Source organism: Elephas maximus, chromosome 16 (genome assembly GCF_024166365.1).
Source record: "Elephas maximus indicus isolate mEleMax1 chromosome 16, mEleMax1 primary haplotype, whole genome shotgun sequence".
In the NCBI taxonomy this organism is placed as follows: Eukaryota; Metazoa; Chordata; class Mammalia; order Proboscidea; family Elephantidae; genus Elephas; species Elephas maximus.
In genome coordinates, this window is record NC_064834.1 from 76,986,874 (window position 1) to 77,008,547 (window position 21,674).

General features: G+C 43.2%; 1 protein-coding gene across 2 annotated transcripts in view; it reads left to right on the top strand.

Annotated features, from left to right (window-relative positions):
* DOCK1 (dedicator of cytokinesis 1) overlaps nucleotides 1-21,674 on the top strand; it is a 540,104-nt gene that overhangs the window by 174,532 nt on the left and 343,898 nt on the right. For both annotated transcript variants that reach the window (XM_049855211.1, XM_049855210.1), the window contains exon 25: nucleotides 1,821-1,927. In XM_049855211.1, coding sequence (XP_049711168.1) covers nucleotides 1,821-1,927 — 107 coding nt within the window. The remainder of the gene's footprint in view (nucleotides 1-1,820; nucleotides 1,928-21,674) is intronic.

The following is a 21,674-nucleotide window of genomic DNA, read 5'->3' on the forward strand; positions in this document are numbered from 1 at the left end:
ACCTTGAAGTGGTCCTCTGCATCATAGTTTTTAATCACCTGCATGGTGCTCCATCCTCTGTTGGCCCATTGTTTGTTCACGCAGCAGCAGGAGATACTGACATCTGTTATGGGCTTTCTCCACGCAAAATAGGCTTTACACAAAGCTCTTTCCACAAAGCACTTTCCACATACTATTCAGTTAATCTTTACAACAATGCCATGACATAGGTTCTATTATTAACCCCACTCTATGCTAAATAACTTGTCCCCGGTGACTCAGCTTGAGAGAGTCAGGGCTTCAATGCCAACCTGGGCTTTGAAGACAAAGCGGCTTCTAACCACTGTGCTGTACTGCTGGGCATTAGGGTCATGTCCAGTTTTTATTCTTATAAAATATGCTGGGATAAAATTTATTGCAGCATAATTGTTATTATTAATATCATTAGTGTGAGTAATATTAAATTATTTATACCCTTAGGATAAACACAGAAGTGGAGTTGCTGGACCATGCGTTTTCTTAAGAGGCTTTTAGTAAATGTTATCAAATTGCACTTCAAAAAGGTCAAACCAGTGTACTACCAGTGTATATTGATGTCTGTCTTCCCAATCTTTTTCAATACTGAGAATTATCATTTTATGGAACCTTACCAGTGGAGCCCTGGTGGCACAGTGGTTAAGAGCTCAGCTCTTTTAACTGATCGTTGGAAACCTCGTGGGGCAGTTCTGCTCTGTCCTAGAGGGTCTCTGTGAGTTGAAATCGACTCGACGTCAGTGGGTTTGGTTTTCTTCTTGCCGATATGATTGGTGAAGCAGTATCTCGTCATTTTCGGTTTGCATTGCTTTGCATACTAACTGGAACTCTTCATAGGTTTATTGCCCATTTGCAAAAGTAATATTTTAGAAATAGCTTTTTTGAGATATTATTTATATACCTGTTTAGCATGTTCAAGTCAATGGTTTTTAGTATATGTACGGAGTTGTGCCACCAGCTCTATAATCTAATTTTAGAACATTTTCATCACCCCTGTAAGTTTCCTTGTGCCTGTTACCAGACATTTCTCCCTGCCCCCCCACCCCAGCCCTGGACAACTGCTAATCTATATTCTGTGTCAAAGACTTGCCTTTTTTGGGCGTTTCATAGAAATGGATGGGATCATCCAATATGTGACTTTTGTGACTGGTTTCTTTCACTCAGCATAATGTTTTCAAGGCTCGTTCCATGTTGTTGCATATAACATACTTAATTATTTTTATGGCTGAATAATACTGCCTTGTATGGATATACCCACGATGGACGTTTGGATTGTTTCCATATTTTGGATATTCAGAATAATGCTGCTATGATTCATATACAAGTTTTTGTGTGGACATTTTTTTTTTTTTTTCATTTTTCTTGGGTATATACCTACGAGCAGAATTGCTGGGTCTTATGGGAACTGTGTTTAAGTACATTGTAAATATATTGCATGTTGTTGAATGAAATTTTGAGGAAATGCAAAACTCTTTTCCAAAGTAGCTGCACTATTTTGTATTCCTGATTTTGTGCTAAATAACAGTAATATATAAAGGTTCCAATTTCTGTATACCCTCACCAATACTTACTGTTGTGTCCTGTGGATTATAACCATTCTGCTGTGTGCGAAGTGAAAAATATCATTTTTAAAACATTTTGTTGGATGAAATTTTGCCCATATTATATAAGGGGCATTGATCGATATGCCTGGGGTGCATAACGAGCATTTAAGGACCTTACGTCTTGTTACTGTCTTATAATAGCATTGGGTAATTTTGCTGCTTGAGTGTATCCCTAAATTCATTCGCTTGTGTATTTTCTCATAGCAAAATGTTTACTGAATTCATCCTCAATGTTCCCCTGGGTTTGCTGACCATTCAGAAGCTGTATTGCTTGATTGAAATCATTCACAGTGATCTCTTCACACAGCATGGTGAGTGGAACCCCAGAACCGTGAAAATGTCATTTTATTCATTGTCTGCATAACTTGACCCCTCTGAATTCTTTCTTCCTTGCTGGAAGGACTGGAGATTTGACCAATTAAAACATCTCCATTACAAGACAGGAAGATTTAGCCCTTACAAGAGAATGGTAATTGACGTTGTTCAGGCAATAGATCACTGGAAATGAAGGCAAAACTTCATGGTCTGTGGTGGAGGTGTACCCAAAGCCCTAGGGTCATCAGCACACGTTGTAGCTGTTTAACTGGGTGGTTGTCTGTCCTGGGAAAGCAGTCACCTGCTTCCATTGAGGTGGTTGTAAAGCAAAAACTCAAGTTTTCTTTACATTTGGGAGTAATTTTTCTGCCTTACCCTGGACTTTGCCTTCTTTGACAAGGGTTCCTTCAAACTCGACTCGAAGTAATTTAAGAACTTTAGTGATTCCTCAACCCATTTATCCTGAGGAAGGCCTTCTGTTCTCCCACTTTATCTCTCCGCCCTTTTTATTAACCATTTTGTTTCTATTTAAAAAAAAAAAAATTTTTTTTTTTTACAGATTAAATTAATATTTTACACTTGCCAAGTACTTTTATTCAAAGCTTAAAACCTTTGCATAATTCCACAAGCTTCCGCATTTATTGGCAGCAAACGGGAAGATGGCTGAGTGACATTCTGCCGAGGGCATAGATCGAATCTGTGTGTGTGCAGCATGTGGCTGTTCTGTTCATGTCTTCTGCCCTCGTGCGTTGGGTTGTCTGTCATTCCCTGCGCTTTTCCAAGGATGGAGCAGCCCAGGGCCAGGACATCCCTGTTGAGTTTCTGGCTAGACTAAGAACTCACTTTGTGTTTGGCTTAGTTCTTTGTACCCTTTGTGCTCCTGGGACCTGTGTTTGTCTGTTGGTTTTAATCTTATTTCTTGATTTAACTTTGTAAAATGTACTTGTCTCTGCTTGTAGCTAAGGCTTAGGTTAAGAGAAAATGTTCAGACTTTATTTGGTAGCAGCACTCCTCTGGAGAAAAAAACATCAAACCAAGAAGGGGCTGGTTTTCTGCAGACCTTGCTCTGGACCGGGAGCCCCTTCTTCACATTTTGTACAAATAAAGTCAACTCTGTCTCCATTGGTTGGGATTCAAAGCCAGTGATTCTCCTCTGAGACATGAATCTAGACTATCTGTGTGTAAGGCTCCCGCCAGAGGCTGAGTCTTGGATTTCTTGCTCTGCAGATACCTTCCAAACCTTGGAGGATAGAAGTGAGGCTTATGGAAGGGCAGATGAAGGTGATCGGTGGGGACACTGCCTTGTGTTTTCTTCTAGCATTGTACACCAAAACAAAACAAACAAAAACCAAATCCTTTGCCATCAAGTCAATCCTGACTCATAGTGATCCTATCAGACAGAGTAGAACTGCCCCATAGGGTTTCCAAGAAGTGCCTGGTGGATTTGAACTGTCAATGTTTTGGTTAACAGATGAGCTCTTAACCTCTAAACTTTATACCAGAGCAAGTAAAATCACCTGAAAGCTTTATATCTTGGTCTTGTTAGGTTACTGAGGTCCCAGTTCCTACCCATCCAACCCCAAGGCACACTTGGGTGTATGGGCATGCACACACACACATGCATACACACGCACACGCATACACACCCGTTCACCACCACTTATGAGTGCTTTCACTGAAGTAACAAATGTCTGTGGATAGAGCTGGACTTTTATTGAGGGTTGACATGAGGAAGACCTTCTCGAGGACATATTTGCCTGTATTTCAGAATTCCCATTGTAAAAGTTTATTTAGCTTGTTATTTAGTCCCCTTTGAATAAGCACCTAAGATGTAAAACGTTCAATTAAAAATATTTTAAATGTGAACTCCTTTAAGAAATTGTTCAAGAGAAAAAAAGGAAAAGCTTCTTTATTGAAACGTACTGTTGAAGGGAAACTCATTATTTTTGGTAATTACGTTATCCTCAGTATTCAGTGACTATGCTTCTCTTCCTCGTTCCTGTTTTCACATTCTTGGTCTACAAGTCTTTTGTTATAGACTACCTTATATTCCATTTTGTGAGTATATGTAATGTGTAAATAAATGCTGATAAAAGCAGTTGCCGTCGAGTTGACTCTGACGCGAGGTGACCTCCTGTGTGTCAGAGCAGAACTGTGCTCCACAGCATTTTCAATGGCTGATTTTTCAGAAGTAGATCACCAGGCCTTTCTTCCAAGTGCTCTTTGGGTGAATTCAAACCTCCAACCGTTCACTTAGTAGCTGAGTGCCTAAACGTTTGTACCATCCAGGAACTTGAAATAAATGCTTAGCTTTCTTTGACATGGAGAAGCCACGTAGTATTTTGGAGTAATTAACCTACTCTCATTTTAAATGCAAAAGTTAGGATTTTTGATCTTAATAGTAAGCTTTGCCCAACATAGTAAATGAGATTGTATGAAGTACACAAATGCGAAATTATGGTGAGCTAAATGAGCTCAAATTCTTCTGAAGCTTCATGTCTTCTCAGCAGCTCCGGGATCATCCAGTTGTTAGAAGTTGTCTAAGCCATGATCAGCAGCCCCTGAGTGCTGAGGGGCTGCATGGAAGCATTTTGGGATACGGTGGCCAGTGTGAAAGGGATCCCACTAACGAACTTTGAGTTTGAGGAATCGTCTGGGTAAGAATAGCAAGAACAGCCACAGTTTTTCTAATCCATAAGCCTCCTAGTCCTTCAGAGCAGCCAGTAGCTGCCTTACCTCCTTGTCAGGAGAGATTTAGTGGCAGAAATCTTCTGGTTGGTCTGTTCTTTCGAAGATGCCATTGCTTTTACAAGATATTCTGTGCTACATTCGCAGTAAGTATTGAAAGCCTACCCATTTTCTGATGAGATATGATGGCCCTGGTTTTCACGCTTTGTTCTATTTCTTGTTAATTTGTAAAAAAAAAAAATGGAGTTGTCTGTGTCCCGTTCCTCATCCCAGGGGAATGAGTCAAACTCACTTCCTGCGTCTGCACATGGTTTGAACTTGGTATCACTAGAGTTAACTGCACGTGCAGCTACATATGCGAGCAGCCCTGAGTCAACATTCTCTTGGTGTCTTGGTGTGAATGCATCACTCCGGATTTCTCTCTGGGGGCTCCAGGGTAGGAGTGTGTGTTGCCTTAATCACAAAGAGAAACCCCCTAGTTCCTTTGCTTTAAAACTTTTTTTTTGCATCCTCTCCTGGTAGCAAGGCCATTCCATAGCTTTAAGAGTCTCACTGCCATGGGAACAACAAGTTGCTCTATGCACAAGCATGTGAGGAGAAAGCCTTTCCTTGCTACGTTTGGATTCCGTTTGGCCATGGCTTATGGCATCCTGTTAGCCTTCGGCCTCGCTTCCTCTATTGCTCCTTGTATGTCCTCTTTCAGTATGTGGAAGGCAAAGGTGTATCCAGCTGAATTAGTTAAGCTGCAACAGGAGGTGTGTTTTGGTAAAGAAGACTGTGTTTATCTGGCTGTTTCTCGGCAGTGATTATCTGGTCACCTTCTAGGGTGGTGAATGGCCGAGGGGCTCAGCGTACCACAAACTGCGTGGCATCAAAGAACAGAAGCTCACTGTCTCAGTTCTGGAGACCAGAAGTCCAAATCAGGGCATTGGCTCCAGAGAAACGCTCTTCTTTGTTTTTTTCAGCCTCTAATGTTGTTAGTTGCCATTGAGTCAATTCTGTGCAGAGTAAAACTGCTCCATAGGGTTTTCAGAGGCTCTATGACCTTTCAGAAGGAGATCATCAGGCCTGTCTTTTGAGGCACCTCTGGGTAGGTTCAAACCACCAACCTTTCAGCTAGTAGCCGAGCGCTTACCTGTTTGCACCACCCAGGGACTCTTTGGCTTCTAGTTACTGGAAAGTCTTGGCATTCCTAGGCTTGTGAAGGTGTTTGCTTCCGTTATCACTAGCGTCTGTCTTTCCATATGTGTCTGTGTTGATTCTGTTGTTTTCTAAGACACCATTCAGAAGAGATTAGGTTTAGGACTCACCTTTCTTCGGTATGACCTTATGAATATAACATATGCCCCCCTCCAGATATTTTGAAGCAAACCCCAGCCATCACAGTGTTTGATGAGGCAGCCTTTCAGAAAGTACAAGGTCGATCCCAGAGTGAGTGACATTGTTCCAGAAAAGGGCAGCTGTGCAACGGGGCCGGTCCCCATGCTGATGTCTTTCATCCACCTTGGCTGTCCCTGCTCCTGCTCCCTTGCTGAGGTGAAGGGCCTTCGACTCGTTAGCATGCTGTGCGCGAGAGCCAATGAATGGGCTCTAATGGCTTCCAAGTGCTGTCTCGCGATGTGACTTGACTACTTGAGAGCTGGTTAAATAGATTATATGCTTCACAAAAAGATGACTCTTGCATATAATCTATGGTGTGGAGCGAGCAGATTTCCACAGCAAGATGCACAGAGAAGGAGAGGTCAGAGCATTATAATTTGTGCATTGGTAGCTTTGTTCCCATATGATTAAACCGTTGCCAACATATCTGACAAAAGCTGTGAAAATGAAAGCTTAAATCCTGTTATAGAAAGAAAAAGTTTCAGTGTAATTAAAATAAACATGAGAACACCAAGGTTTAGGATTTATTCTTGTGGAAATGTTTTACGTTAGTGTTGTAGACATTGGAATAAAATGAATTGACCTGAGCCAGCATTAGCTTTTGAATTAGGCAAAAGCCTTGGACATCCTGGCAAGAAGGCTGGGGTGAAGGTGGAGACCCAGGGGAGCAGAAGGTCTCACCTACATGGACTCCTTTTTCCCTGTAGCTCTGAATCTGAGCCTTTCGGAAGCTTGGTCCAATCAACACTCAATCATTCCTTTGCCATTCTAGATAAAATCTTTCCACATTTCTCTATTGAACGTGGTCAGAGTAATTCACAAGTACTTTCAGATCTTATAATGTGCTTATCATGTGTCCCAAGTTTCCCCTCCCCCTCTTTGGCGGGCGTGGGGAGTGGGTTGTAAGATTTAAAGAATAAACACTTGAAGATTGGAAGAGTAAATTCCTGTGGCAAGTGATCCTTTACTGGTATTGGTAGATTCCTTTGTTAGTCAGCCCAGTATTTATTAGCCTTCTCTTACGGATTGAATCGTGTCTCCCAAAATATGTATTGATGTCCTGGATGCTGTACGTGTGGATGTGATCTTATTTGGAAATAGGGTTTTCTCTGTTATGTTTAGTAGGGCATAAGGGTGGGTCCTAAACCTAATCACTTCTGAAATATGACAGAAACAGAATAGACACAGGGACAAACACAGGGGAAGACAGGTACTCTCTCACAGTCAAGGCAGATGAATCTGTAAGCCCAGGAAGGAACATCAAGGATTGCTGGCAGCTACTGGAAGCTCAAGTAGGCAAAGAAGGACCCCCTCCTAGAGCAATGCCCTGAATTTGGACTTCTTGCCTGCTGAACTGTGAGAAAAGAAACTTCAGTTATTTAACACCACACGCTGGTCGTATTTCTTTTACAGCAGCAACAGGAAACTAAGACACGCCCCCGCCCCTTTGTTTTTTTCTTGTGGTCGGAATCTAACCACTGGTAGGACTTAGATTGGCCCGGCCATTCCCGTGGCTGTCTCCTTCACCAGGGCAAACGGGCTTTTTTTTTTTTGATGGTGTTCATCAACTTCCTGAAGCTTCATTTGGGTTCCATTTTTGAACAATAGAGAGCTTTTTAAAAATGTAGGTTCTAGAGAGCTTGAATTATTTTCCTCATTTTTATTTTCAAGGTGAATGATTCCTGCCATTACCAAGCAGTGTAAAACTCTCATTTTTAATAGAGGAAACATTAGTCACAGCAGCTTTTTGAAATTGAAGGGCCAGGGCTCAGATATCTGTTGGGACTAGCCATAAAAAAAAAAAAAAAAAAAGCCAAACCCAGTGCCGTTGAGTCGAATCCGACTCATAGCGACCCTGTAGGATAGAGTAGAACTGCCCCATAGAGTTTCCAAGGAGCACCTGGCGGATTTGAACTGCCGACCCTTTGGTTAGCAGCTGTAACATTTAACCACTACATCACCAGGGTTTCCGGACTAGCCATTAGGAAGTATCAAAGTCTGATTCCTAGACTATTTTCATTATCATTAGATCTAAGATAGAACATTCGTATCTCTGAAAAGGACCCTATTAATCAACTTCATGTGCTTTAAATTGTAAAAAATATAAGCTGTGTGTTTAATACAGAGACATATAGTAAACTATATCTTCTAAATAATTTGATCCATAAAGAAATCAAAACAAAATCTCTTGAGCTTCTCCACTGTTTAAAATAGAGATTTCTCTGTACTGAAAGGAATCTTAAATCCAGAGCTACTCTCTAGCAGTTTTGTTAACTTGATGGATGCTGTATAGAAAGAAGAATTCGGGTAGGGACCGTTGTAGGCCACAGGCACTTATGTATGACTCCTCCAGCATCCTGGAATACTTTAGATAGTTGTGCTGATGACTGCTAATGAACGCTACCAGCTGTGAACCCTGAAGACTGATTCTTTTAAATAATGGTGGAATATAAACATTTTCTCCTCTTCTGTTTTTTTTGTGCCTTAAGAAAACTTTTAATCTCTATCTGTAAAGTACTGTACTGTTTTTATCCCTCATTCTCCATGTCTTTCATTATGTGGCTTTTTTTTAAGGCCATTTGTTGAAACAGTGCAGACTTTTCAAAATGGCTTATTGAATCTGAGCAGGTGAACTCAATTTCAGTTTCTTAATTATATGCATTTTGATTCCATCATAATTTATTGAGTACCTACCACGTGCTTGCTTGGGACTATTGGTTAGTGGGTTTGATTTCTCCAACAGGCTTCAGAGTCATCGAGCCAAAAAGGTAGCATTGGAAAAGAGTAATTCCCTCCATTTATAGATACGGGGACAGGAGTTTAGTAACTGGCAGCAGGTCCTATTCCATTCCGTAAGCCGAAGCCCAGCCGGGGAGCTGTCCACCCTTTTGGTACTGATTAAGGAGTTGTCTCTACAAATTCATCATCAACTCTTTTCTTAAATGGTTTTGCACCCACCAGATGAGTAATGCGTCCTGAAAACTCAATTCACTTCAATGCCATATGGAAAAAGACAAGGTACAAATAAACATAAATAACCCACTTAACGTTGTGTTATGTTCGTGGAGTTTTCTTAATTTTTCTGTTTCTGTGTAGGGATGCTTATCTGTGATCAAATTCGCAGTGCCAACAGTTCCTGGTGGTATAATTGGTCTGACCTTTATCGTAAATCTGTTGAGTTTCTGTTCTGTGCTCACCCCTGGCCCCCCGCCCCCCCTGCATCCCTGTTGCTTGATGTTGAGATCAGGAAGAGCAAGCTGAGAACAAGCTGTCTCAATTGTCCCATATGCAGTTGAGCTCACACCGGGTGCCAGGAGAGCAAGTCCCTGAGTCTCCCCAGCCTGTGGTTCCTTCAAGGCCTTGAAGCTGCTGAGACAGCTGATCTGTGTACCTGCACTGTGTGTTGCCTACATGAACTTACCTGGGGCAGTGGGAGGAGCCCCAGCTCAGCCTACAGTCTTCTAGGCTCCCTTTGGGACCCCATTATTTTTCTGTTGGGTAAACCCTTCTTGAATCTCCAGACCTTCCACAAAAGTGGAGTGGATCACATGTTTTTAACATTATTTTTAATTTATGTTGTTGTTAGTTGACATCGAGTTGATTCTGACTCATGGTGACCCCATGTGTATGGAGTAGAACTGTGCCCCATAGGGTTGTCAAGGCTGTGGTTTTTTGGGAAGCAGATAGTCTGGTCTTATTTCTGAGATGCTTCTGGGTGGATTTAAACCATCAACCTTTTTGTTTGTACTACCCAGGGAGTCCTTTTTAAATTTATACATGCCTTTAAAAAAAAAAAAAGTTCTAATTATAGGGTAGAATCTCATTGTTACGGAAACTAGGAGGGGATTGTGTGCAGACCACATTGACCTATGTTCTTGGCTACCTTCACTCACCTAGCTAGGGGAGTACCAGCCACTCCACAACCCTGCCCATTTTCTCTTTTTTCTCTCACCCTTTATGTGGTGACATTCTGCTCAAGGACTGACCGATCTCCAGTATCCTTCTGAACTTACCAAGTTACCTTCTTGATGCCTTTCCATCCACCCAGAGAACAGATTCTCTGTCTGACCAGTGCTTCCCCTACCATCTTCTCCAGCAAACCACTTGTCTCTAATTATTTCATCTCTTTACAGGAAGAGCTCATTGTGATTTTTCTCTACTGGTTCTTCTATTCTCTACAGATGTCGTGATGGTTAAGAGCTTGGCTGCTAACCAAAAGGTCAGCAGTTTGCATCCACCAGCTGCTCCATGGAAACCCTGTGGAGCAGTTCCACTCAGTCCTATGGAGTCGCTATGAGTTGGAATCAACTCGACGGCAATGAGTTTGATTTTTCTGAGTGGTTCTTCTTTCATTTCTTTCCTGTGACATGTTGTTTACTACTAAAGTATTAGCAGACATTTAACCACTGTAGCTATATTTCTGCAAATTGAAGGATACAAAATGTCTGCTGTTCCATCACTTCTTCCAGAAGATGCCACCCTTTTTATTGAGCCCAGTGGCTACGTCCAGAAGACCTACCTTTGCCCAACTTCTTTTTCCCTTTGTTCTACAGTCTGCGTGCTACCGTGGTTCTCCTTCTCATTTCCAAGATGCTTCTGATTGCTCTGCCACGCTTTCAGTTGGAATTCTGTGACGCCAGGTACCTGGAAGCTGAAGTGCATTTCTGAGCCATCTCAGCTGAGTGGTGCTGAGGAGTGTCTGATTTGAACCTCTTCAAAGGTGCTGCCCAGCTGGTAGGACCAGAACCACTGTGCAGGGCAGTAGTGTTTATTCCATTTCACAGACAAGGAAACTAACATGCAGAAAGGAAAATGGCTTCTCCAGAGTGACTCAGGGCTAATTTATTCTCCTGGGTCTGCAGAGCATCATGATTTGTTACATGACAAGGATTCTTAGGAAGTTTCCATGTATATGTGTCATTACACACACTGGAATCATATGTGTTTACACACATGTGCATATACATGGGCCATTTACTCAAAGGGTCTGTAAGCTGGGGATTGGGCATCTCACTGGCTTGGCTGCTGCTTAAATGGTGCCACCCCCACGTGTCCCCCACTCTGGTTTCTGGCTCCTGCATCTGCCAAATGTGGAGATGAATAGACTGATCTCATGGCCCCATCCAGTTTGGCACTGCCTTCTGCCTTTCTTGTTTGGAGGAAATGCATTTGAACAAATTGAATCATGTGGGTTCATGGTTCTTAGATGGCTGAAAAATAAAACAATTGTCTATAAAAGATGAATAGCAAGCACCCCCCCATTTATAGGGCTCTCACTGTTTAATTCTCATTAAAAGTGTTAATCTGGGTCTCAGTTCTATGTATCAGGCACAAGGTTATTAAATGCACTTCATGGATCATTTGTTTAATGTGACCAAACTAAAAATTAAGAAGCCCATTACTCAGTGTTCATAAAAATGAATGTTTTAAATAGACAAATTCATTCTCGTATTTGCATCTTGCTCTAATGTAGAGCTGTAATGGGGTTATAGACGGATGTTCTGCTTGGACATTTATAAGCTGATGATGCCTGTTGAATACCCTTTATAAAGATTCATATTTTTTACTCTGTGCCCATTACCAGAGCATTAATCCTCATGGCTTGGCTCCTGTGGCTGAGGGTGAACAGATGTCAAATTATTGCCGCCTGTAATCACTGTGGGTCACACGTGGAGGAGGGTGTGCACGGTGGCCAGTAGGCTGCAGGACCTATGATCCCCCCAGCTGAAGGGTGGGGATTCTGAGCTCAGCAGCTCCCTGCCCCTGTCCTGGCCACCTGGGGTGGGCTGCCTTCACCCCTCTGTGCGTGGCAGGGAAAGCCAGGACCTCTGTGCCTGCTTGCTCCCTCCTGAGGTCGTGACTTCACCTTGAGTTTGCACTGACATGTCCTTGAATCACATGCAAGTGACAGGATATCTGAGAGAAGAAATCTCTGGTTCTTGGCTCTGCTTGGAGGGAGAGCATCAGACCATTAGGATGAGAAGTTGCACACGAGGGCTTTCACATCTGCTTCTCAGCACACCCCTCCACTGCACTGTCTGGTAGACACAGAATGAGAGCCACAGAGGTCATTGTAATTTATTTTAGCAGCCACATTGGTGCAATGGTTAAGCACTTGGGTGCTAACTGAAAGGTTTGTTGGTTTGAACCCACCCAGCAATCCACAGGAGAAAGACCTGGTGATCTGCTTCCATAAAGATTACAGCCAAGAAAACCCTATGGGGCAGTTGTACTCTGTCACATAGGGTCTCTGTGAATCGGCATTGACTTGATGAACAACAGCAGCTAGTAGCCATACTAAATAAAAGTACCAAGGAAGAGGTGAAATTAATTTTCATAATGTATTTTATCAAACATATCTAAACTATTTATTGTTTTAACATGTATTCACTAAAAGAATTATTGGTGAGATAGTTTACCTTCTTGTTTTGTCACCCGAAGTCTTTGAAATTTGGAATGTGTTTCACACTTAATGCCACATCCCAATTTGGATGCTAAATATTCATCAGAGATGTTTCGTCTTTATTTTTAATATTTTAATACAACTTACCTTTGGAAAAGTAGATTCACATACCCAAGTTGTTCCAAGCAGTTGTTCCCAACAGTTGTTTTCAATAGCTGAATTGAGTATCACCTTTTACATTTAAATTTAAATTAATTAAAATGAAATAAAAGTAAGAATTCTGATGTTAGCTGCATTTGAAGCTTTCAGAGGCTACTGTATTGGCGAGTCCAGCTCTCAGGCATTAGTAGGAGTCCCTGGGTAGTACAAACAGTTAAGTGTTTGGCTGGTAACCCAAAGGTTGGAGGTTGGTGTCCACCCCGAGGCACCTCAGAAGAAAGGCCTGGAGATCTACTTCTGAAAAGTCAGCCATTGAAAACCCTATGGAGCACAGTTCTACTCTGACACACATGGGGTCACCAAGAATCGAATTCAACTCGACAGCAGCTGGTAAGGCATTAGTGGTCTTTGTGTACCTTTAGTTGGAAAGGATGACTTTGAACAATAATTTTATTATTTTTGTTACTGTCATTAACAGCTACCATTTATTGACTGCCAAATACACGTATTACATGATTTAATTCTCACAGTAAACCTGAGTGGTAAACAGCAACATCCCCATTTTGCAGATAGATAAACTAAGGCTTAGAGAGCTTAAGTAGCATGCCCAGGATTCAAAGCAGAGTGAGCAGGGTGGATTTTATTTTTTCCTTAGGTGTGTCAGCAAACTGAAGCTTAAGAAGATTCAAAGACTTTTCCAAAACCTCATATAGTGACCCAAGTTTCTAGACATCTGGTCAAGTTTTTTGTTCCAGTAGTTTCCAAATAATAAATAAATTCCAAACATTACTACTTGTGGATAGTTTATTTAAAGTGTTTTCCTTTTAAAATAGAAGGTGTTTTTATTTGATGACTTCCCGGACCCTTTGTTTTGGATCTAGTGGGACTGTCGGCACAAACCATGGTTGTAGAAATGGCATTCTGCCCATGGGGAAGGTTATTCAGGATGTCAAGTTGGAACACCCATAATATAACAGGAGACTCCTCTTTCTCAGCTGCTGGAGATAGGCTCTCATGCTTTAGAATATTTCATTGCTAGTTGTGTGTATTTCTTTGGAGTTGTGTGTGTGTGTGTGTGTGTGAAAGAGAGAGAGAGATACTTTCCACAGAACTCTTGATTTGCAGTCTTGATTTAAGATAAAATTTGAGGGTATTTAGTGTTATTTAAAACTTACGTCCCAGCACTTCTTAGAAAACCTTAAACCTTGATAACTGATCGACATGAAGTAGGAGAAGCCGTCTGAAAAAGGAGGCTTCAAGAAGCCTGCGTGAGTTCCTGCTTTGGTGTAGGCAGCTGAGTAGCTGGAGGCAGCACTGGGAGGTGGACGGGGTTTTCACTGCAGACTATTTGATTATAGACCATGCACATGTAATTGCAAATTAAACCAAACCAAACAGCCACACACACAGACACACACACACAGACACACAAGCACAGACACACGTGCACACACACACCCCCACATTTACACACGTGCTTATGCACTGTTGTCCAGATCACCTTGGAAACTGGCCAGGAAAACTGGGTCACCAGAAAGGCGGGAGAAATCTTGTTATGATGTCTTCGTCCTTCTGATGTCTTCCAAGAGTGGGACAGGGCTGCTTTGGCTCTCAGGAGCCTCTTTATCACATACTGTGCAAAGCACTGTGGCTTACAGATAAAACAACTGCTATGGTAATATGGACAAAAGTAAATATTCACTGAGTATCCTACTAGGAAGAGAAAGTTCTTCTCCACGTTGGGTATATGAGTGCACACACACGTACACACACACAATACCACTATCAGACCTTGGCTACATGATGGGGGACACTCCCATTGATGAAACCAAGAAGACCTCTGCTCTCATGGAGATTGCATTCAAATAAGGGAGGGCAGAAGATTAAAAAAAAAAACTAAACATAAAAAATCTCAGTAATTTAGGGTGGCCTAAGAACTGGACATTTGAAGCCTGCTTGTACCTAGGTCTGTCAGTGGGCTGAGCTGGGGCCCATGAGACCAGGTCCCCAGTAAAGCAGCTCGGCTGGCTTATGGTACCGCCCTCTTTGGCCATAAGGAGATAACGCTTGCCGAAGGCCAGACCTTCTGAAGGACTCTGAGGAATTGCCTTTCCTTCTTTGGGGGCCTGGATGGGATTCTGTGGATCTGGTGAGGGGGTGGTATCGAAGAGTGGTGCTGCCACTTGACCCTCTGTCCTTAGAGGCCTGCAGGAGATCTTGGGTGTGGTCAGTGTGACTGGTTGGCCTTTTAGGAAAGCCTGGGCATCTAGCTCATCAGTTTCAGTGATCTGGCCCTGCCCGGATTTGTGCGTGGGCTGGGGGGCAGAGCTCCTTCTGCCAGAGTTGCTTGATGCAGATGGTGGTGCTGGTGGTCCTGATGTTGGTGCTGGTGTTGATGCTGGTGCTGACGGTGCTGGTTCTGTTGGTGTTGCTGGTGCTGATGGTGCTGGTGCTGATGGTGATGCTGGTTCTGTTGGTGTTGCTGGTGCTGATGGTGTTGGGGGGAGATGGTGACCTTTCACATTGGAATGTTTTATTGCTTTTTACAAAGTCCTTCTGCAAGCATTATCTCCTTTTGTCATTCCCATAAAAGGATATTTATCCCCATTTCCCCACATTTTCTGGACCAACCATGTATGGGGTAGGGAGTGATGGGTTGAGGGACAGTTTCCCTGCTGATATTAAAAACATCTAAGCTGTGGATACTGGTCCATTGGAAGGGTTATAACAAATGGGTGTTTATCTTCTCAAGGGACTAAGAAAATGAAACATCTTTAAATTTGAGAAAAGAGCAGTGAGATTTCTGAAAGTCTTACTGTTTCCCATGAAGAGAGGCTAGACAACAAAGAGAAGAAGCTAACACAGACCTCTGGGCTGGTTGGCTGATGGGTGTTCCCACCAGGTAGCCAAAGATGGTTGACAGCATCTCCCTGCTAAAGACAAACAGGGCAGACATCACTTCTTTCAGTCTGGAGTAATTCTGACAAATGAGACCAACACACTCAATTACCTCTGAGGACAGTGCAGTCTACGGCGGCCTGTCCAGCATGACAGATAAATGGGGCAATGAGGGATGGATTTAGGCCAGGGCATCTGAGCACCAGAGCCTGAAGGGCCATTTCTGCCTTCTCCAAGTCCAGAACTGTGTTCCTCTGATTTTATAAACCATCCATGGACACACCTCTCCCTCCAACATGTACTGGCCAGTCCATTAGATCTTCTACCTGTTTTGAGTCCCTCCTAACCTTATTCCAGAATATAGGTCACCCGGTCATTCTGCCCTCCCCCGAAGTCACATTGTTAAGAGGTGCTGTCACCTACTTAGCTCTTAGTGACTCTGACTTCTCCCTCTGAAGTGTCTTGGAAGTTCAACATTTTTTCCAGAATGGTGGTAGCGATAGAGATGGCCAAATGGATAAAGGTGCCAAGGTCTAGCCCCAGGTTGAGGGTAGTCATATGTTGTGTTTCAGGCCAAAGAAAAAGAGGACTCATCCTCTGATATCATGGCTGCGGATCATGAGCGAGGGCAGACACGAAGACACTCATCTAAGTTTTGCCAAGAGACCTTTCTGGCTCCTTGGGCTGGGGAGTTTGGAGTGGAAGCCCTCCACTGGACATTGTGTTCTGGTTTAGATCAGCAGATCAAGAGCTATTGATGTGGGTGTAGTTTGTGAACATCAGGATTCTGTAAGGATGACATTGGGGTTTGGGGATGTTTGTAGAATCAGCGTATTCAGTGAGTCAACATTTCTTGGCTGGGTTTTGAGGGTGGATTCATTGCACGTGAGGTCATTTTCTTGTCCTTTCCCTTGGGCTGGCTTTGTCCTTGGGTGGCTTTCCAGCATTTGTGTGCTCTCTTATACCAATGTGACATCTTGGCTTTTGGAGCCCCTCACTAATGAGGTCAAGGGGCTGTGGCATTCAGAAAGGAACTCTCCACTGGGCCTCAGTTGATCCATTAGCATCACAGAAAGGGCTGGACTAGAAGATAAGGGAGTCAGCGTGAAGCCCTCCTGATGTCTGGGAGCACACACATTGAGAGGCCAACCTGGTCTCAGCAGGGCAGCGCCATCTTGGTTTGCTGTGCTCTTCCTCTCTGGTCTTCTGGCATCATAGCCAGCGAGGATCGCCTGGCTTCTGCCCTGAAGACATGCAGGCACCTGAGCTTCTGCCCAGGTATTGATTACTGTAGTCTTGAAGTCATCAAGTAAATTCATATATTCATTGGCTAAAACTCCTATAAAAATGGAGTTGCCATCAGTCCTTTCTGGGGGAATATCAGAATAGAATTTTAAAAAGCCTTAGCATAAGCTGGCTACGTGCAGCCCATAGAAAGACAGTGGAGCAGAAGAGTGTGTGCTGTTTCTGAGTCTTGGTTTCTCCCTGCCTGCTCTCAGCTTCCGGCAGCATCCCCGGATCTGCATTTGTCCTTGGAAAAGTCTTCTAAGCAGGTCTCCGCATATTCATAAGAACTAATCCAATGTTGCCTGCTCAGGTTTTTTTTTTTATTATTAAAAAAAAAAAAATCGCAAGAAACATTAATGCAAAACATGCTTTTATGTATCATTAACGTTGTAAATCCTAAAATGTGAAACCCGAAAAACAGCTAAGTATATTTAATGTTTCAGAGCGCTGCTGTCTCCTCTTGTGCTCTACATTTTAAAGGCAAGGGTAACAACTGGGCTAGAATCAAAACACGGCCCTGGTGCTGTAAATGGATAATAGATAGACCATGTCAGAAAGCTGATGGTGCTAGGGTTAAATTGGATTTTCCAATTGGAACAATTAGTAATTGCATTTTATTTTTAATCTTATTTGTAACTGTTTCCATATTTTTCTTTAGTTTTTGGAACATGGCTTGTATGCTCCTATCTGCAAAACAAATAAAAGCTTGAGCATTCTTGACTCTACATTTGTACATACCAGTGCTCTTTCCTGTCACAGCCCTGCTTCCAGGGGAGTTGTCTGCACTCCTGTCTCCATATCCCTGTGTCTCTGCAGCCCTTTCAGGAAGCTGCCTTGCGAAGGTCTCTGGGCTCCTCTCATTGCCACGTTCCAGGCTGTCCTCTTTGAACTGATGTTATGACCAAACCTGGACAACTTGACCACTCTGTCCTCTCTTGGTCTGGGGGTCACTCACCTCTGCCTCTTTCTCCAATTGTCCTCATTCCCTCTTCATCTTCTTTACAGATCTCCTGTTCTAAAACTTAAATCCTGATGCAACTTGGGGCTTTTCCTTCTCACTCTACACACTCCCCCACGTAAACTCAGCCACATACTTGGTCTCCTGACTGTCTAGAGGCTGATGGTTCCGCGTCTGCATACCTGCACCAGAAGTCTTCCTCGAGGTCCAGAACCCTGGATCTGCTTGGCTATGAGGTGAAGTCACTGGGTGCCCAAAAGGCAACTCAAAGTCAGCCTCTTCAAAACAACCCCACTCATCTCCTCTCCTGTAGACACAGTTCTCTTCTCCATTTCTCCTCCTTGGATGACAGCGTGTCCCACAGGTGCCCAAGCCAGATCCTGGGCGTTGTCACTGACTCTCCTTTTTTCCTCGTCCCAGTTACTACCAAACACCACGTTCATCTGGCCTCCCATTTGCTCTTGTCATGGCCTATTCTTTCAAACCCACCACTGCGGCCGGAGCTCAGCCATGGACTAGTGCAGTAGGTAACGTACCAGTACTGTGTGCTTCCCTCACCACTGCGCTCCTTTTCACCATCCCAAAAGACTTCTCTAGTCTTCTGAAGCTGAAAGAACTGAAGAAAAAATTCAAGCCTTGAGCTGCAATACCGAAGGATTCTACGGGGAAGAATTAAATGATACAGGAAGCATCAAAAGAAGATGGAAGGAATACACAGAGTTACTATACTGTGAAGATTTGGTCGACATTCAGTCATCTCAAGAGATAACATATGATCAGGAACTGACAGTACTGAAGGAAGAAGTCCCAGCTGCTCCGAAGCCATTGGCGAAAAACAAGGCTCCAGGAATTGATGGACTACCAGTTGAGATGTTTCAACAAATGGATGCGGTGCTGGAAATGTTCACTTGTCTATGCCAAGAAATTTGGAAGACGGCTACCCGGCCAACCGACTGGAAGAGATCCATATTTATGCCTATTCCCAAAAAAGGTGATCCAACCAAATGTGGAAATTATAGAACAATATCATTAATATCGAATGCAATAAAAATTTTGCTGAAGATCATTCAAAAGCAGCTACAGCAGTATATCTACAGAGAACTGCTAGAAATTCAAGCCAGATTTAGGAGAGGACATGGAATCAGGGATATCATTGCTGATGTCAGATAGATCCTGGCTGAAAGCAGAGAATACCAGAAGGATGTTTACCTGTGTTTTATTGACTATGCTAAGGCATTCAACTGTGTGGATCATAACAAATTATGGATAACATTGCAGAGAATGGGAATTCCAGAACACTTACTTGTGCTCATGAGGAATCTGTACCTGGATCAAGAGGCAGCCGTTGGAACAGAACAAGGGGATACCACATGGTTTAAAGTCAGGAAAGGTGTGCGTCAGGGTTGTATTCTTTCACCATACCTATTCAATCTGTATGCTGAGCAAATAATCCAAGAAGCTGGTCTATACGAAGAACGGGGCATCAGGATTGGAGGAAGACTCATTAACAGCCTGTGTTATGCAGATGAGACAACCTTGCTTGCTGAAAGTGAAGAGGACTTGAGGCACTTACTGATGAAGATCAAAGACCACAGCCTTCAGTATGGATTGCACCTCAACATAAAGAAAACAAAACCCCTCAAAACTAGACCAATAAACAACATCATGATAAAAGGAGAAAAGATAGAAGTTGTCAAGAATTTCATTTTACTTGGATCCACAATCAACACCTATGGAAGCAGCAGTAAGAAATCAAGATGCATTGCATTGGGCAAATCTGCTGCAAAAGACCTCTTTAAAGTGTTGAAGAGCAAAGATGTCACCTTGAGGACTAAGGTGAGCCTGCCTCAAGCCATGATGTTTTTTTGCCTTATATGCATGGGAAAGCTGGACAATGAATAAGGAAGACCAAAGAAGAGCTGACACCTTCGAATTGTGGTGTTTGTGAAGAATATTGAATATACCACGGACTGCCAAAAGAACAAACAAGTCTGTCTTGGAAGAAGTGCAGCCAGAATGTTCCTTAGAAGCATGGATGGCAAGACTATGTCTTATATACTTTGGACATATTATCAGGAGGGATCAGTCCCTGGAGAAGGACATCATGCTTGGTAACACAGAGGGTCAGCAACTAAGAGGAAGACCCTCAAAGAGATGGATTGACGTAGTGGCTGCAACATTGGGCTCAAGCATAGCAACAATTGTGAGGATGGCTCAGGACCAGGCAGTGTTTTGTTCTGTTGTGCACAGGGTTGCTATGAGTCGGAACCAGCTTGATGGTACCTAACAACAACAACAGCCTTCTGTCCTGCTCATATCTCTCCACCCAAAAATCAGCATGTTTTCAGTCTCCCCACTGCCCTCCCCACTGCCTTCTACCTCAAGTTGGAATTGAATTGCCCACCTGGCCTTTTATTCTGCCCCTCTTCTCCCCAACCTTATGTTGGAGTCATTCTGAGCCATGTATGTGGCTCTCTAAACGTGCCATCCTCTCTTGCCTCTTACTTTGTTCCATTGCCCTCCCACAGGGCAGACTCCTACTCCTCCTGCAGGCTAAGGTACTGCCTCCTGAGGAAACCTCCTCTGACTTACCTCCATGTAGATGCCCCAGCCCACGTGCCAGTGTATCAGGCTGGGGGCCTGGGAGGTCAAGGAGAGGCCCTGGCTCTTCATCTGTCTCTGGGTCATCATAACAAGTACACTTCATGAGTGCCTTAGTTACCTGAGGCTCCTATGACACAAAGACCCTAAGTGGGTGGCTTTAGAGAACAGAAATTTATTTTTTCACAATTCTGCAGGGCAAACGTCCTAATCAGGGTCTCAGCTGTGCTTCCTTGTCCATAGCCTCAGGTGTTCCTTGGTATAGATGATCCTCACATTGTGTGATCCCGTTGTCTCTCTGCGTGTATTCCGTTCTTCTTATAATTCAGAAGTGATTAGGTTTAGGATCCACCCTAGATTGGTCTGACCTCACCTGAATGATTGATTACATTAGATTGCATTATGGAAAGTGATTACATTAGATTGCATTATGGAAGGCAATCTGTTCTACCTGAAGCCAAATAATTTAATCACATGTAACTATGGCAGGAACTAATGTTTTGCCAAATGACTGGGAACCAAAACCTAGTTGGATTGATAAATAAAATTAACCATAATACTGGGCATCTTACCTGTGCCAGGAATGTTACCTCATGCTTAACCAAGTAGGATGACTCTGAGCCTCATACCTGTGAATAGGTAGTATTACCCTGCCCATGTTGAAGATGAGAAAACTGAGGCACAGAGAGATGGAGTGAGTTGCCCAAGGGGAGATTGTTGGTAAGTGAGGCACCTGAGTGTGAACTCAGACCACCTCGCTGCAGAACCTGAGAGCTCAGGTGTGGGCCTAGCAGACAGTTCTCCCTGAGCAGACAAAGACAAAGCCGGGAATTTAGAAGGTTACAGAGCTGGTCAGCCAAGCTAAAAAACCTTTTGAAAACCACGGCATATGGTCTTGGGGAAGGAGCTCTGCTTTGGTCCTCCTTGGAATAGATGAGAAAAGCTGCGATTCAAATAATTTTTGTTATGAGAAGCATTTCTTAGAAAAATTGCAATTCACCGTTGGAACAGTGGTAAAGCAGCCAACTGCTAACCGAAGGGTTGGCAGTTCAAACTGACTAGCTGCACCACGGGAGAAAGATATGGCAGTCTGCTTCTATAAAGATTACACTTTTGGAAACCCTGTGGGGCAGTTCTGCTCTGTCCTATAGGGTTGCTATGAGTTGGAATCAACTTGATGGCACCCAACAACAAAAACGCAGTTGTGTATAGTTAGTTAAAACCTAAACATGCATGGTTGTGTTTGTGCACACTGTGTGCCTATGTGTTTATGTATGTGTATTTGTGAACTATTAGTGTGTATGTTTGTGGAGACACACACACAGATATACATACACATGTGCATGTTTGTATGTAAACTATTTGCATG